Source organism: Sceloporus occidentalis, unplaced genomic scaffold (assembly GCF_023333645.1).
Source record: "Sceloporus occidentalis isolate IW3139 unplaced genomic scaffold, rSceOcc1.0.p SCAF_41, whole genome shotgun sequence".
Lineage (NCBI taxonomy): Eukaryota > Metazoa > Chordata > Lepidosauria > Squamata > Phrynosomatidae > Sceloporus > Sceloporus occidentalis.
The window spans coordinates 6862863-6879991 of record NW_028317021.1 but is presented as its reverse complement, the minus strand read 5'-3'; the positions used below and the strand labels follow the sequence as shown (position 1 = coordinate 6879991).

Genomic DNA, 17129 nt, shown 5'->3' with positions numbered 1-17129 from the left:
GTCAGGTCCCCCCATAGCCATGAAACTCACTGGATGATTTTGCTCTCCTAATGGGGTCTACCTGGCAGGGTTGCTGTGTGTGCTAATGTGATTAAAGGATAAGGAAGAGAGTTGTGTATGCTGCTTTGAGCTCATAAGGGGAAAGGTGGGGTAGAAAAATAACTACCTTGAGCCATAAAAAGTGGGCTACACTCACATGCCTGTGTTACCAGCAAGATTCCAGTTCCTTTAATAATTGCAAAGCAATGCAACTAACAGTCGCTTTCCTCAAGACAGAACTGAGTGACATTGGTTGTAGTGGCTGGAAGCGCAAAAAGAGTCTAACTGGTGATTTTAATCCACAGCCCATGTATTCAGAGGCATAGTTAAGAGATAAACACAAAGACATCTGGAGCAAGCAGAGGCCACACTGGCTGGGGGATTCTGGGAACTGCGGTCCAACGACGCTTTTCTTAGTGCTGAAAGAAACCAACTTGGGCATGGAAAAGGTGCAAGACCACTCTCTAGGAGCCAGCCAAAGGTTTCCAGGAAAGCCACAAGCCAGTCCTGAAGGCAAGAGCACTCCCCACTCCTGGGCATGTTCCCTCTTTAGCTGGGAGCTCCTCCAGAGCCATAAAGATAACTAGCCCTGAAAAGGCACTCCCCCCCCATGAATTTGCTTAATTCCCTTTTACAGCTGGCAGCCATTGCCACACATCCTGCAGCTGCAAACCCCACAGAAAGAGTTAACGCGTTGTGGGAAGAAAGGGCTTCCTGCGACCCTAAACTCCCCAGATGAGAAGAGAAAGCAAGGAGCAGATGGTGTCACTTGCTGTTCTCGGAGAGGCCCCAAACAGTAGCAGAGTTCCCCTAACCTGGCCCCCAAAAAGCAGCAGAAGCCCAAAAGGCCTTTGAAAAGGAAAGCCAAGAGTAAGGACTTCCTCCTGCGTGCCATGTCTACTCCTCCTCACAATTCGACTGGGAAGCCAGGGACTCCCTTTCCCATCCCCAAGGGCCCAGGGATGAGGGGAAGTCTGGGCCCACAATTCCAAAAGGAGGGTGAGATGCTGGAGCATGTCCAGAGGAGGCCCACCAAAATGGCGAAGGGCCTGGAAACAATAAAGCCCTTTGAGGAGAGACTTGGGGAGCTGGGGATGTTCAGCCTGGAGAAGAGACGGTTAAGTAGTGAGATGATAGCCCTGTTTAAATATCTGAAGGGAGGCCATATTGAGGAGGGAGCAAGCTTGTTTTCTGCTGCTCCAGAGACTAGGGCCAGGCACAATGGATGCAAGAGACAGGAAAAGAGATTCCACCTCAACATTAGGAGGAACTTCCTGACAGTAAGAGAGGGTTAAGATGTGACTAGTTAGCCCTGTTTAAGTATCTGAAGGGAGGCCATACTGAGGAGGAAGCAACCTTATTTTCTGCTGCTCCAGAGACTAGGACCAGGAACAATGGATGCAAGCTCCAGGAAAAGAGATTCCATCTCAACATTAGGAGGGACTTCCTGACAGTAAGGGCTGTTGGACAGTGGAACACCCTCCTTCCTCAGAGACTGTGGTGCAGTCTCCTTCCTTGGAGGCCTTTAAGCAGAGGCTGGATGGCCATCCATCACAGGGAGGGCTTTGCTGGGGAGTTCAATCCTGTGCGACTGGGGTCTCTTCCAACTCTAGGCTTCTATGAGTCCAACTCTATTATTATTATTATTATTATCATTAGACTGTTTTACTGGGAGCCGCTCTGATTGTCTTGCTACAGGAGAGCAGGATAGAAACCAAAGTTTTAATTGATTTCCATGGATTCTTATATTGGTTTCCATCCCGCCCTTCTCCCAGGGGGGCTGACAACGTTCAAAACCACCACACAATTAAAAACATACACAGATAGGGTATTCAAATAGAATCTCTCGGCTATGTAACCTGGGACAAAGGAAGGGGGAAAGAGACATACTTGGGCTGCATCCGTACTGGAAGAACAATCGTGTTGACACCGCTTTAACTGCCCTGGCTCCAGGCGAGGGCATTCTGGGAATGGTCGTTTGATGCCCCATCAAACGACCATTCCCAGAATGCCCTCGCCTGGAGCCAGGGCAGTTAAAGCGGTGTCAACACGGATTCTTTGCAGTGCGGATGCATTCAGGGCTAGAATTGAATTTGGGCTTCCCCCCAAAACCGGGGGGGTGGGGAGGGGCCACGTTCCCCTCCCCCAGGATGCGCCTCGGGGCGGGGCCGACTTCCTCCCCCTCCTCCTCACCTCCTGGAGGTCATCTTCCCGCCGCCGCCGGCTGCGTCTCCCTCACATGGGGCCCCTTGGCCTCGCGGGGAGCCCAGCCTGGGAAGGCGGACGCACAAGCCAAGCCAGCCCCGGACGCATTCAGGCTCCGGGGGGAAGAGCCACACACAACTGCGCGTCGCCCTCGGCCCCGCGTCATCAGCCGGCGACGCGGAGCGAGCGGCCGCCCGAGGCCCCGCCCACGAAGGGGCGGGGAGAAAGGCCGAGGCGGGCTGGCGCGCGCCACGGAAACGCGAGCCTAGAGCGTCTCGCGCGCTGGCCGCCCAAAGGGCGCTCTAGGCCTCGCCGTCTCTATGGTGGTGGGCGCCCTTTTCAGGCCTTCTTTTTCCAGGCCTTTCTGAGGGGGGAACAAAATATGGACGCCAAATGTTCACACACACACACACTGTGTGAATATTTTGCGTCCATATTTTGTTTCCCTTATAAGCTTAGCCCTGCTTTTGCCTCAGGGGAGGAAGCAGCTAAGAAGGGGGGGGGGGGGGGAAAGCAATGCAGAAAACTTTTTACAGTGCTGTAAAAATAAAGCTTAATAATAATAATAGTAATAAAGGCAAAGCAATGCAAGCCATGTTGGGCAATCTCCCTCAAGGCGGCCGACTAAAACACCAAGGGAGTGTGGCGGCTTGGGAGTTCTGCAGAGCCCATTGCCAAGCCAGTGGTTCCCCACAACAAGAAGGAATGGGGCCGCTGCCTCCCCACGGCTGAAGGAACGCAGCCAGAGAGCCCTTGAATGGCCACAGCTCCAGCCTAGTGGCCCCTGGGATGTGTAGTGTGCCACAGCTCACTCTGCCTGAAGAGGGCGAAGACGGGGTGAAACTACACATCCCAGGAGTCCATCACCTGGAGCCATGGCAGTTCAAGCAGGCTTCATTCTGCAGTGTAGAGAAAGCCTAGGCCAGTGTGAAACCTGAAGGGCAACCACACTGTAGAAATAGTCTGGTTTGATGCCACTAACTGCCACGGCTCCAGGTGATGGAATTCTGGGAATGAGAGTTTGTGGTGGCCCCAGAGCAGAGCTTTGCTCTGCTCTGGGGCCACCACAAACTCCCATTCCCGGAATTCCATCACCTGGAGCCGTGGCAGTTAACACACTTTCAAACTGGATTATTTCTGCAATGTGGACACAGCCCCTCCTGTGAATGGTTGTGCGGAAGAGGAAATGTTAGCAAGTCTTGGTTGCGTTTCCCGAAGGGTTGTTGTTCATACACCCAGGCCTTAGCACACAAAGTTTCACAATCTTGCTGCTGCAAAGACAGACAAGCAGACATTTTGTTATTCTTAAAACGGGAGAGATAACTTGGAAAACATCCCCCCAAATTATGCAATTGGATAGAACAGCAATAAAAAGGACGGTGACCACAAGTGCCTACATTTACCAAAGCAGACCCACTTCTCTCTCGAAGGAGACTCACAGAGGAGCACATCTTGCCCCCAAAACCTTCAAACGCTTCCATTAAGATTCACCTTAAAACCATCCAAAGTCAGAAAGGACTTTGCAGCGCGGATTAACACATTTCCTTTAAGCTTGATTCAAAGCCATGGGCGACTCACAACCGTTTGCTACACATAATGTGCCTCCCCCGCAAGGTTTTGGGGTATTATAGTTTTTTGTGAGTTTTTCAGGCTCTGTGGCCACGTTCTAGAAGAGTTTATTCCTGACGTTTTGCCAGCCTCTGTGGCTGGCATCTTCAGAAAATTCTCAGAAGATGCCAGCCACAGAGGCTGGCAAAACGTCAGGAATAAACTCTTCTAGAACGTGGCCATAGAGCCTGAAAAACCCACAAAAAACTATGGGTGCCAGTCATGAAAGCCTTTGACTTCACATTTTGGGGTATTGTCCAAAGATTTTTCCTAGGATGAGAAGCATTTGTCCAAGAACCAGCCCTACCAAAGGCATGCAGGTTAGAAAAGCACGTTTTGAGCATCATAATCGGTCGAGTCGGCATAGCCTTGGGATTTGAGTGTTGGACTATGACTCTGGAGACCAGGGTTCAAATCCTTGTTCAGCCACAAAACCCACCAGATGACCTGGGGCAAGTCACACTCTCTCAGCCTCCGGGGAAGGCTCCTCTGGCTGTATCTTGGTAAGAAAACCCCAGGATAGGTTCGCCTTAGGGTTGCCATAAGTTAGGAAAGACCTGAAGGCACACAACAACAACAACTGCCACTCTCCCTTCTCCACTTGGCTGCAAGGCATAAGAAGCAGAGGCTTCAAAGAATGGGAGTGAAGAACAACCGAAATGACTAAGCTCCGAAACACATTCCAGAAATCATCCAGTCTGAGACTGCTTTAACTACCCTGGCTCAATGCTGGGGAATTTTGGGAACTGTAGTTTTGTAAGACATTCAGCCTTCTCTGTCAGAGAGCTCTGGGGCCACAATAAGCTACAACCCCCAGGATTCCCTAACACTGAGCCAAGGCACTTTAAGCGGTCTCAAAGTGGATTATTTCTGCAGTGGACTTTGGACCTTTCCCCATCCTCTTCTGTGGAGGCGATCCCATGGCTCAGCCCAGCCAAGGGGGAAACCGCCCCAGCCTTTCCAAGCGCCACCTGCCGGCCGCAAAACCAAGGCGCCCGCTTTCCCCCCGCGAGAGAAAACTCTCTCTCCCAGGGTGCCTTGCGGCGAGCGCGCTGACGTCACGCCCCCCGCTCTCTTTAACGCCGAGTTCCCGGATCGCGCTTCCTTTTCCCATCTCCGAAGGTAAGAATGGCGGCGGTGCTGGGTTTCTCTCCCGGGGGCTGGCGTTGGAATCCGCGGCCATCCTCCCCCGAGGAGCCCCTCTGGGGGGCCAGAGAAGACCCAAGGCCTTGGGGGGCCTCCAGTGGGCCGCGAGGGGGCCTTCTTTCCGGAGGGGAGCGGAAAGAGAGGGCGCCCCCAGGCAATAGGGGCGCAGCTCACTGGAGACGGGGAGCAGCAGCGGCCTAACAGCCCGGGGACCCTCTCGCTTTGCTCTCCCCTTCGGAAAGAAGAGCCCGGGGGGGGGGCCTGGCTGGGGGGCAAGCCCTAGTGGAGGCGCTTGGCTCCTTGGGGCACATCTGCACTGCCCCATTAGGGCCCTTGGGCACCGCAGGAACCGCCAGGGCTCCATCTGACAGAGGCACCCGCCCTCTTGGGCAGAGAAGGCTACAAACCTTGTCGGACTCTAAAGCCCGGGATGCCAACTAGGATGGCGCCCTGAAGAGCAGGGGCTAACGGCTGGCACGGGGGTCCCCCTCAACCATTGCCAGGCCTGGATCCTCCGAGCATTTGGCATTCCTGGACACTCTGGGAGATGAAGCCCCAAATACCTGGAGAACCAAAGTTTGGGCGCCATTTCTTGGGAGGGGGCAAGGTGGGACATTGAGTTGGAAGGATCAGGAGCTCCTTCTGAGCCCTTGACCGGCAACTAGGGCTGCCTTTGCAACCTGGGGCTGGGGTGAAGGTTGGAGGGCATGCCAGCCTGTTACTTGTGCCCTATTTGGTTACTGGGCTCTGTGGCGCTTTTTGTCTCTGGATGGGGCTCCCTCTTTGTGGGTTTGCAAGTCTAGCGCTAGCGGCCTCCTCAAACTCTTGTTGCATTCAGGGTTTCGGGGAGAGTCTCTAAGAGTTAATGCTTGGCACATGGGCATAATCTATTAAAACAAACTAGCATAAAAGAGCACAGAAGTTGAAGGAGCATTAAACAACCAGTCCAATTAAAGCATTAATTTAAAACAATTATAAATGCATATTTATATATATATATATATATGTATGTATATGTATATACACACACATACATTATATATATGCATTTATAATTGTTATGAATTCATATATTGTGGATTCAGACATACAGCGCACCCATGGACCATCCCTTCTACCGCATCCAGTGGAAGGCTGAAGGCCTTGTTTAAATGCTGAGAAGGCCTACGCTTGAAGGTGAAAAGAGAGCCAAGGGGAGCGAGTGCCATAGCCTGGGAGCAACCACCAAGGCGGCCCTGTTTCATGTATCCTCGCCAATCAAGCCTGGGAGGGGAGATACCAGAGGCCAAATCTTGGGTGCATGCTTCCTTGGGACTTTGTGGCCTTGCTTCCTGGTTGGCTGCCTGAGATCTAGCCCCACTTAACGCTTCAGTGTTAAGTGGGGCTTAAAATGATTGGTTTTAATGCTTTTCATTGAGGATCCATCATCCCTTTTTGGTCCACCTTTTTTCTCCCTGCCATTTCTTGTGTTAGTTGCTAATGTTTGCATTGTTCCCTTAGATGGCAGGCGAGAAGAAGGCAAAGAGAGTCCGGAAGGTCCATACCAGCCGCAACCCAGTGCTGGCCCGAGGGATTGGGAAGTATTCCCGGTCAGCCATGTATGCCCGGAAAGCCATGTACAAGCGCAAATACAAAGCTCCAGAAACTAAGGTAGATACAGAAATCATCTCTCCATAGAGCAATGCTTCTTAAACTGTTTGGGGTGTGTGTGTGTGTGTGTGTGACTGAATTGACACCCTACAAATTCAGTGTGGGTTTTGCTGCCCCGTAATGTAGTTTAATTGTTGGACTAGATTAGTGTTTGAATCCTCACTCATTTATGGAAGCCCACTGGGTTTCTCAGTCAAAGAAGAGGGCAATGGCAAACCCCTTCTGAAGAAATCTTGCCCAAGAGAGAGTTGCCACAAATCAGGAATTGGTTTGAAGGCAAACAACAGCACAAGTGTGGTGAGAGGTACAATCTGAGAAGGTGATGAAGCCCATGTGAAGTCATGGGTGCTTCTGCCTCTTGGAAGCTGAGGCCTGGGAACAGCGGGGGACTTACTTTTACCTCACTTGCAGGCACTCGGCTTGACTCTGCTAGGGAAACCATGATCATCTCCAGTCCTTTTGATGGCAGGCATCTGTTCTTACATGTTGTGTGGAAAGGAGGTTTGTTTGCAGAGGTCTCTCAAGTGTTTGCGTTGTCCCATTTGCAGATAGAGAAGAAGAAGAGAGAGAAGGAGCCTGCCACAATCACAAAGCCTGTTGGAGGTGATAAGAATGGAGGCAACAGGGTGGTCAAACTTCGCAAAATGGTAAGCACATGTCTCTCAAACATACAAGGAATTTTTGACCCAATTGATCCAGGTCTTCACTCAAACCCTATTGTTCTAGATTTGCTAGCTTGATGGTTTCTTTTGTCCCTTGAAATATAGGAATAAAAGCTACTTTCACCTGCTTTTTGGTGAAGGTACTTGAACACTGGCAAATACATTAGGTTCCCACTATACAAGTGAGCTTATATTTAGTGTTATGAAATACACTTAGGAGACTATAGCCCCATTTTTGTAAGTGTCTCTGATTATTCAGCATGTGGAAGTATTTTATTTTCATGTGTATTTCAGTATTTGGGAAGAGATGATTCTGAATTCAGAATTGTGCTGCAATCTTCTTTTCTGTCTCCAGCCTAGATATTACCCAACAGAAGATGTACCCCGCAAGCTCCTGAGTCATGGTAAGAAGAATTTTGCCCTACACAAGAGAAAGCTGCGGACTTCCATTACCCCAGGAACTGTCCTGATCCTTCTCACTGGGCGCCACCGAGGCAAGGTAAGGGGAGCCCTGGTGTCTGTTTCATTTTGTGGATGAACAACAATGCTTTAGATATGCGTTCATTATCTCTGGTTGCAATGTAACAAACCTTCTCCATCTTGTGTTTCTAGCGTGTGGTCTTCCTGAAGCAACTGGGAAGCGGTCTGTTGCTCGTAACAGGTAAGCTCCTCTGGTCTGGTCCTGAAACTGGGGTGAGGGACTTTTCTTGGTATATTTTATCTTAAAGTCCTTTCTACCAGTTTACCAGGGTAGCCACTGTTGTAGGATAGGGAGCTGCATTAGCTCCCACGAAGACCTTGGGGGTGTCGCCCAATCCTCTCCAGGGGCATTTGACTGAGTTTTTGGACTCCACTGGGACATTTGTGGGACCAGGAGAGACCTTATTCATCTTTTTAAAGAAATACTTCACCAGACCTGAAAATGGCCCAAAGTGGCTGACCAAAATGTAGTGTGCCCTCACTTTCTACTGGGATTGTTTGGGGGTAGGGGAATGGTTGGCTTAGGACCATAAAAACTGCCCTTGGGCCACACATGTGGGCTCCAGTCTACACTTTCCTTACATGTAAACTAAAAATCTTGTCAGAGGCCTGTTACAGACAGCCAAAATAAAGCTGCTTCGAGTCACAGTGGAGGTATGGTGTTTCAATGATGCATGCGTCCTAAAAGTCCAGAAGCCACACCAAAGCCATGCTCCAGTCTGGAGCGTGGCTTTGGTGCGACTTCTGGACTCTTAGGACACATGCATCATTGAAACACCATACCTCCACTGTGACTCGAAGCAGCTTTATTTTGGCTGTCTGTAACAGGCCATAGAAAATTTGTAGTAATTTGCCAGTTATAAAAGAGAAAATACAGCATATAGCAATACATTACTTCCCATGTGTCAAATGTAACACTTAATGTCCCTGTTAAGTAGATCAGCATTTTCTTACTTTAAATATTGTGCTTTGGTCCTCTTTGCTGATTGGGCCTGTTTTTCCCTTCGCTTGGTGGTGTCAAGCCAAAAAGCCTTGCTGTGTTCCACTTGACTGCTGTCAGCCATCACTTGTGGAGGGAAGGAAGCCATGTCCTGGCATTTGAAGGCCATCATGTAACTTGGTTTTGTGTTCTGTCTTCAGGGCCCTTGGCCATCAACCGTGTCCCTCTGCGCAGGGCTCACCAGAAGTTTGTCATTGCCACTTCAACCAAGGTTGACATCTCCAGTGTGAAACTTCCCAAGCACCTCAGTGATCTCTACTTTAAGAAGAAGAAGCTGCGTAAACCCAAACACCAGGAGGGTGAAATCTTTGACACTGAGAAAGAGGTAGGGATGACTGTATATTCTGCAGAGATAAGAAAGTTATCGATTTACCTCAGGGTAGGGATTAACTATTTGCATTAGATTGCCATTTACTAGATTAGAGAAGGAAATTGAAAAGTGTCCCCTCTCATTTTACTCCCCAATTTCTTGTCTTGAGAGAAAAGGAAGCAGCTGTTTCAAAAACCCTTTTTCTCATCCACCCCACCAAAATCCCTTTTCATGTTTTCCCTTTTTGATGCCCTCATAATCTCATTTGTTTGCTCTCTATCTGTTCATGTTACTGATTTTCACATGGATCCCAGTAAAAGTCCCAGGGCTAAGAGCTTCAAAATTCATTTGCCTGAGACAGATGAGGTGCCCCTCTCTGGCATACAAAACGGGAGGGTGGGCATCCATGTATCTGCATTTGTAGTGGTTTGAATCTTGTGATCATTCTCCAACTCTGAGGGACTACCAAGAAGCAAGTATCAAACATCCAAGAGAATTAGACTTGAGTAATGAACTGTCTAGGAAAGGTAAAATTTGTTGGCTCTTGCATACCCTGTCCATTAACTAATTAATAGCATTAGTTAAGTTATTAGTTAAATGAGAAAACTTTCTGGAATTAAGTTAATGCTGGAGTTCTAAGGTTAGGTCATTCAATAAACTGAAAAAATTGAGTTGCTCCTTTCTATTAGAAAGTGACTAGTTTAATCAATAACTTACTGATTTTTATCATTTAGTTCCTGTCACTGGTGTTTTGGGTGAGATGACCTAGTTGTCTTAAGGATTCCCCTAAAACGAAGGACTTCCCAGATTAATAGTAGTAGAATTTGGAAGGAAACCACTATGTCACTCTTCTTTAAAAAAAAACACCCTGATATTCTCATGTAAGAAAGCAGAAAGATTATGTAAGGTCAACACAGAGGACCACTGTTTTTATAAAGTGTATATTGAAATCCCCCAAGTTTGCGGGTGACATTTGGGGAGTATGAGAATGAGCCAAGTGTTTGTAGGCTAGAGAGACCATTGGGCAATTGACAGCCTTGGTGCAACTTGTGTAATGTTGGGCTATCTGCGTGTTACAAAAGGGACTGACTGCCTTCTGCAGATGAAGTGTTCCCAGATCGTAAGTATAAGGTGTTGCAGGAAACAAATTTCTCTCCATGGTTGAATTGCTCGCAGTCTTCTTAGACATTAAGTTATCATGGGCACTTTATTAGGGATATTGGAATGGAGAAGGTACCTGAACCCATTGCCAGATGTATTGGGGCTATTTCCTTGCCCAATAATGGTTTTAGCTTACACAGCTGCCAATATTATTAGGCCTGGAATATAATCTTGGACTAGGAATTCCAGTCAAAATGAGTGACTTGGCTTGTTTCCATCCCTAAAGGTGGTGTAGATGTTTGGGAAGCAGGGGTTAAAAGACACAGAAGAATAGTGGGGACTCTGCTGTTTTAAGGCATCTTGCAAATAGTCTTTGGAGCCCAGTTAAGCAAAAGGGAAGAGGCTTGAGCTTGGCGAAGGGGCCCATAGATCTACTAGAGCATGAGTGTATGATTTAGGTGCTGTCCTTCCTTTTTTTAGAAATACGAGATTACAGAGCGACGCAAGGCAGACCAGAAGGCTGTGGATTCCCAGCTCCTGCCAATCATCAAGAAGATGCCTCAGCTCCGGGGCTATCTGCGTTCAACTTTTTCACTTTCCAATGGTGTTTATCCTCACAAATTGGTATTCTAAATAATATGGAGAAACCACAATAAAAGTTTGGGGGAAACCCTGCCAAAGCCTGTGTTAAGTCTCTTTTCCTGGGTTAATTAACTCTAGTTAATCCAAAGAGATGCTACTATTGCTGCCTTCCTGGTTTTGGGCAGGGGGCAGAGTTGCTGTGAGGCATTTCCTTCTGAAAATGGATTGGTAATAGTTTTCCTTCTTGCTCAACCTAAGCTGGTTGAGATACTGTCTCTTCCTTACAAATAGTTCCTCACACACCCTTTTGCAAGCTCTCCAACACATCCATCCTTTTGAGAGTTCACCAAGTTTGCTTCAAGTGAGCATGGTTAGAATTGAATCTGCTATTTTCAACAAACTGAAGAAAAACCTGGATGGTGACTCCCAGGTTTGTAGAGAGACAGATTGTGTGCCTACTTGTCCATTCCAGCCCTACACTCCACACACACACACGAAAATAAGCTCTGGTCTGATTTTGTACATCGCTGTCCTGTCTGATGTGTGAGCTATTACTAAGTAGGTTGTGTACATTATATGTAATTCTACTGTTTTAATGTCTGATTTAAGAATGGGGTAGGCCTTGGGCCACACACTGCACCTTAACCCCGCTTTTGTGATCCCTGAGGCCCCCATGTTAGAAAGCACCCCCCTGAACCACATGAAAATATCCTCACCTCCACAAGCACCCAGAATGCTGTACTAATACCTCAAATATCTCCATGTACCTTTGCAATATCTCAACATGGCAACAGGAATCATTTTGAGAGGGACCACTGAAGAAAATGGGAGATATTTGGGCTTGCTCCCAGAAGAGGGGACAGGATTGGCTGTCATCCCTCTGAGTGAGGTTGCCCACCCCTGGTTCAAGAGGCAGCCTGGTTATCAGGGCAGCAGGCAGTAGCTCTAGCAAGTGTCAGCTACATTCTAAAGTGGGCACAGAAACAGTTACTGGGCTTCAACTCCCCATTGACTCTGCTAGCTAGGTTTGAGGGGAACTACACTTTACCTTTGGAGGTCTGCAGGTTTGGTGCTGTCCTAAATGGACTGCAAAGAACCACTTGCAAGCAAAGCTTGGTTTAGCATGGTGAGGCGTTGGCATTTACGGTCAGATCATTCCATGGTCACTGTACAATAGTGCACACCTGTACATTAGCCCAAGATCCTGTACTGGAAACTGGATTTGTACAAAAGGAGATGCTACTCTGGTGAACCATTGAAAAGGGCCGTCTGGTGTGTTCCCTTTCCCCCAAATTTGTTCAGGTGTTAGCTTTCACCTTGCTTTTAGAAAACAATTTTGGAAAGGCTAGGATTTCAATTTGCAAGGGCACTTGGTTACCATTATTGGTCAGTAGGGGGTGCTGTTGTACTGTGTGTCAAAGCTACGATTTCATGAAGGAAGCTGCTAGAAGTCATTGGTCTCAATGGTGGCCTGCAAAATAATTCTTGTTTCCCCATGGTTTACCCTTGTTGCACTATAAGTGGGTAAGTGGCCTTTGGGTTCATGACCAAAGAGCCAAAATTTGCTTGCAAAAAATCCTGTAGCTGCTTTAAAACACACTGAAAATACCAAAAGGTAGAGGATAAGGGACTGGTGTGGAAGTTTAAGAAATGAAAGATGGGTTCCTAGTCCCTAGTATTTTACTTTGCTCCAAGGAGCATACTGAGAGCCAGCGCTGCACCCAAAATAAAATCAACTTGAAGTAACAGACCAAATGGTGAGAAGTCGCTGTTTACCTTCAAGCTGTCTCCGACTTAAGGCAAGCCTATCACAGAGCTTTCTTGGCATGATTTTTTCAGCAGGAGTTTGCCTTTGCCTTCTTCCAAGCCTGAGACAGTGTGACTTGCCCAAGGTCACCCAGTGGGTTTCCATGGCTGAACAAGGATTTGACCCCGGATCTGGAGTTCCTAGTCTGACTCTCCCATCACTACACCTTCATCAAAAGTCATATACCTCCATAAAAAAGTGCATAAGCAAGCAATGCATTGCACTGAAAATAACAGCCAACATTATTAAAACATAACAGTTAGAGTTGCTGCCACGTGACTATTATAAAGGCAATGGCAAAGTCATCACATTTGAGAGCTAATTGCATTGACAAGTCAGCATAATAGGTAGCAAATGGACTATAAGAAATCAAATATTCAAACTTAGGCTGCTGGCACACTGCAGGATTAATACAATTGGACACTGGCATGGCTCCATTGTATGGAATCCTGGGATTTGTAGTCTGTTGTGGCACCAGAGCCTTCAAACAGAGAAGGTGAAATCTCTCACAAAACTACAAATCCCTGAATTCCACAGCATTGAGCCACGGTTATTAAAAAGCATTGTCAAAGTGCATTAATCCTGTAGTGTAACTGCAGCCCTTGTTTAACTAAGCATCTTTTCCAGCCCAACTAAGTTAAACATATTAAATTCTGAGTAAAAAGAGAAGTCCATATCTACCATGCTGACGGAGCACACGGGATTCTCGGATGGTTTCACAGGAAAGTTCCAAAATGGTTTGCGAAAGGTCCTCCAAGCACAAGTTAAAAAAAAAATGTTCAAAATAATCAAAAAAATAAGAATTCAAGGAAAATCAAGATGGGAATATTGAGAGAGAAATTGCCCATCTCTTCCAATTGATCGATGGGCAGAAGAATCCAAGTGAAAACACAACCAATGCCCAGCAAGTCCTAGTCTTTGTTTCTAATGAAGACATATTCAACCTCTTGCGCCTGGCAACCTCTCAAAATGCCTACCTTTCTGGATTGCATGTGCCTTGCTGACGATTACTAACTAATTATTCCAAAGCTGAACGGCTTCTTTGTACTCCCTTTTAGTTGCAAAGTATTGCCCAGACTTCCACTATCAACGCTGGGAAATGTCGTAAATCTTTGCACCCAGAAGATTATGCCTGGCCTCAAAGGCAGCAATCGGAGATCTGTCATCTTGCCTTTAATTGAAACGGTGACCATGAGATGTTTCCAGCTTTGAGAAACCAGGGTCAAGCAACGCATCAGACAAACAAATAATCCAGCCATTCATGAGGGACAGAATTGTTCAAAAAAGAAAACCAAGCCAGAGGAGATTCTAAATGAGATGCATGCCTCTCTCTGTGATGAAGGTTTAAACGGCGTCAAAGTATAAAGGAAAGAAGAGGTAAAGTTACAGATCCTTTTTAACACTGAACATTTTTCAATGTTTATTGGGAAGACGTTACAGTTGGCTCCTTTCTTTTGTAGCCAGAGAAGGCCAGAGATAAGCTCTCAGGAGTGCAAGTGGAAGACTTTGCAGGGCAGGTGCTCTGTTATCTCCATTAGGCCAAGGGAAGGGCGGCTCTCCTTGGGCCTTCAAGGACACATCTGCAAGTTCTCCTTACAAAGCCTCCCATTATGCCCAGTAAAGCCAAAGAAACCCATCATGTCAGCCATGCACTACAGTTTTAGTCACTAGAAGCTCAGACCTTGGTTACCCCACCAAAAGTTCCTTAGGGGACACAGGTCCCCTTGCTCTTCTCCCCCCCCCCCCCGACTTTAACATCAACTTGAATGTCTATGTGCTCCAAAAGCCTTTTCATCTTACACTTTTCTAGAGATATGAAAGTTAAATATCTCACAATGGTCCAAAGCACACTGCAGGAATAATCCAGTTTGAGACCACTTTAACTGCCCTGGCTCAATGCTAGGGATTCCTGAGAAAAGTAGTTTTGAGAGACATTGAGCCTTCTCTGTCAGAGAGCTCTGCTGCCACAATAAACTACAATTCTCACGAATCCCTAGCACTGAGCCAGGGTAGTTAAAGCGGTCTCAAATTTGAATTATTTCTGCAGTGTGTCTTGGACCAAAACGACCAATCCCAGAATACCACAGCATTGAGCCATGGCTATGAAAGTGGTGTCAAACTGCATTAATTCTACAGTGTAGATTCAGTTAATCCTCTAGTGTCTCACTTTCTCAGGTGCTTCTAAAATGTCCCGGATCCTCTCTCCTCCTCCTCCTCCTCCTCCTCCTCCCACTTTCCCCCTTTGCCCTCAGCTTACTTCAATTGCTGCAAACTGAGACCAAAATGGTAGATTTCTTTTATTCTCGGCTCAGCTGGGAAGAGGAGAGGATGAAGCAGAGTCTTGCTGTTCCTAAACTCAGTACTACACACATTGCTCTGCTTTTTCTAATATTGTGTGATGTTCTTCATTTATTACTTTTGACCTCTTGCTGCCTGACCATACTTTTTCAACCACGCTCTGATGTAGCTTGGCCACCCATGTCCTGGCTTACAACTGTGAAATGTTGGAGGGGATGCTGTACATGGAAAGCTCCCTGACGCATCTGGTCAAGAGTACATTTGTGTCTCTGGCCTCCGTGCACAGGTTTTGTGTTTTTTTGCTGCTACACAGCTCTACTGACTCATTGCTTTTCAACAAGGATGGAAATACAGAGAGCTATCGGCCCCCTTCGCGGGCCTGGGGCAGCCAACAGAAAATGCTAAAAAGGTATCCGCTTCCCAAAATAGTGGCACTTAGTTAGACTTAGCAATACGTTTCATTACCATCAATATACATTTCTTGCCAAAGAAAAAAAAGACAAGTCCACATCCTAATAAAAGCTACAGGCAACTGTCCAGAAGAGGAGACAAGGAGGGAGGCTGAAATGAAGAGGTGTAAGCATTTAAATGCGGGGAGGGAGGAGATTCTGTTTCTCAGTGCTGACACTGGTTTGGGAGTTACTTTAATGGAGCATAGACACATTCCTACATTAGGCCTTTGGCTCTTAATCCATGGGGCAGAAGGGTGTTTGAGAGAGTTGTGTTTTTATCTTTTTGCGTTTGAAGAAGCAGCTAAAATCTTATTTTACAAAGGGTTAACAACAACAAAAAACCTAACAAGCCATGTTGACTGGCCTAAATACCCGAAAGGCACCAGATCCCATAGTTGAATCTTGGAAGCTAAGCAGGATCAACCCTGGTTAGTACTTGAATGGGAGACTGCCAAGGAATCCCAGATGCTGCAGGCATCTTCTAAGGACTTCTTGCCTAAGAAATTCATGGGGTTGCCATAAGGCAACAGGCAACTTGAAAGCCCATGGACACACACATATAATGGGCTTCTATGGCAGAGCAGGGATTCAAACTTTGGCCTCCTGGCATCCTTCTCTACCCACTACACCGTGCTGCTTCTCCTAGGGTTTTCTTGGCCAAATTTGCCATTGCCTTCCTCTGAGGCTGAGAGTGTGTGACTAGACACCTATAATAGGAGGGTGACACCTTTAATTAGAGTGTCAGATTTTCAAGCATTCATTAGTACAACCTCATAACAATTGGTATCTCAGGGATGCTGTAACACTTATTGGGAAATTGGCAACAAGGCGGCGGGGGCGGGGGGACACAAAACATTGGTTACCCAAGTAGGGTGTCAAACCTATGGCCTTCTACATGTGGGCCTTCAGTTCCAGGAAGCCCTGCACAGGCCAATCAATGCTCAGGAATGGTGTGTGTAAGCTTGCCAATGATATAAATTTCCCTACCGAACCAAGACTACGAGAGCCTCTTGCTCTGTTCAGGGAGCAATAAATGACTGCTGGTCTCCAGATGATGAAACCTGTTCTGCCACTTCTTGTGCCATGTGCATGACAGTGCTCCTGAGCTTAATTGGGGAAATTACAGGAAATGGCCCTGGGAAGTGCATGACAGACCTGTGAACAATCCAGGCACGCATGGGAAGGAGCTACCAAGGAGCCTGCTGCTTTGTGCAAGAGACAGGCCATGGCAGAGGTTCATAGCAGTCCCTGTGAATGCTGGGTACCAGGAACATAGTAGACTGAGGGTGCATCTATGCTGTAAAAATAATGCAGTTTGACACCACTTTAATTGAAATGCTAGAAATTCTTATCTGGGTGGGGGGCAAGGTCTTCACTGCCCCATAGCTACATCTCTGTACTAAATAATATAATACTAATTGCAATGTCCTGTTTGTTTTGTTTATAACCTGTTGGCAGCATCAAAAATGGTAGATATCTGAACAATGTGATAAACTGAGTCCCAGTCCTGGGAAAAGAGCGAGATACATATACATATACATATACATATACATACATACATACATACATATAAAATAAATAAACAAACCAACCAGGGAATGTGTACATCTGGGGTATTTGTACCCCAAACATTCTTGCACAAGCGCAAGAAGAGTTATGCTGCATGCAAAAGCTTTTATTATACATACGACTGATACGATGTATTTGCCATCCAAGGAGGCCAGGCAGTTCATCGTGTGGGGGAAAAAATCTGTTACTGAATGGGTCAGATTCTATCAATAAAAAGAAA

The 17129-nt window shown here is 47.0% G+C and overlaps 2 protein-coding genes across 2 annotated transcripts in view; one reads left to right on the top strand and one right to left on the bottom strand.

Moving 5' to 3' along the window:
- PTPN11 (protein tyrosine phosphatase non-receptor type 11) overlaps positions 1-2370 on the bottom strand; it is a 35493-nt gene extending 33123 nt beyond the window's left edge. Inside the window, exon 1 of the mRNA XM_089489968.1 lies at positions 2233-2370. Within this exon, the coding sequence (XP_089346094.1) occupies positions 2233-2246 (14 nt within the window). The 5' untranslated portion in view covers positions 2247-2370. The remainder of the gene's footprint in view (positions 1-2232) is intronic.
- A 2564-nt stretch (positions 2371-4934) lies between these two features.
- Positions 4935-10881, top strand: RPL6 (ribosomal protein L6). Its single transcript, XM_089489969.1, has 7 exons — positions 4935-4974; positions 6499-6648; positions 7197-7295; positions 7666-7809; positions 7923-7971; positions 8931-9115; positions 10682-10881. The coding sequence occupies exons 2-7, from the start codon at positions 6499-6501 to the stop codon at positions 10832-10834; spliced, it is 780 nt and encodes a 259-aa protein (XP_089346095.1). The 5' UTR covers positions 4935-4974; the 3' UTR covers positions 10835-10881.
- The last annotated feature ends 6248 nt before the right edge of the window (positions 10882-17129 follow it).

What these genes read in the sequence shown, in the direction of transcription:
- RPL6 (XM_089489969.1), top strand. Translation starts at nt 6,499, where the DNA reads ATGGCAGGCGAGAAGAAGGCAAAGAGAGTCCGGAAGGTCCATACCAGC. An exon ending in CGGTCTGTTGCTCGTAACAG is followed by an intron (nt 7,972 to 8,930) that starts GTAAGCTCCTCT and finishes TTCTGTCTTCAG; the next exon opens with GGCCCTTGGCCATCAACCGT. An exon ending in TCTTTGACACTGAGAAAGAG is followed by an intron (nt 9,116 to 10,681) that starts GTAGGGATGACT and finishes TCCTTTTTTTAG; the next exon opens with AAATACGAGATTACAGAGCG.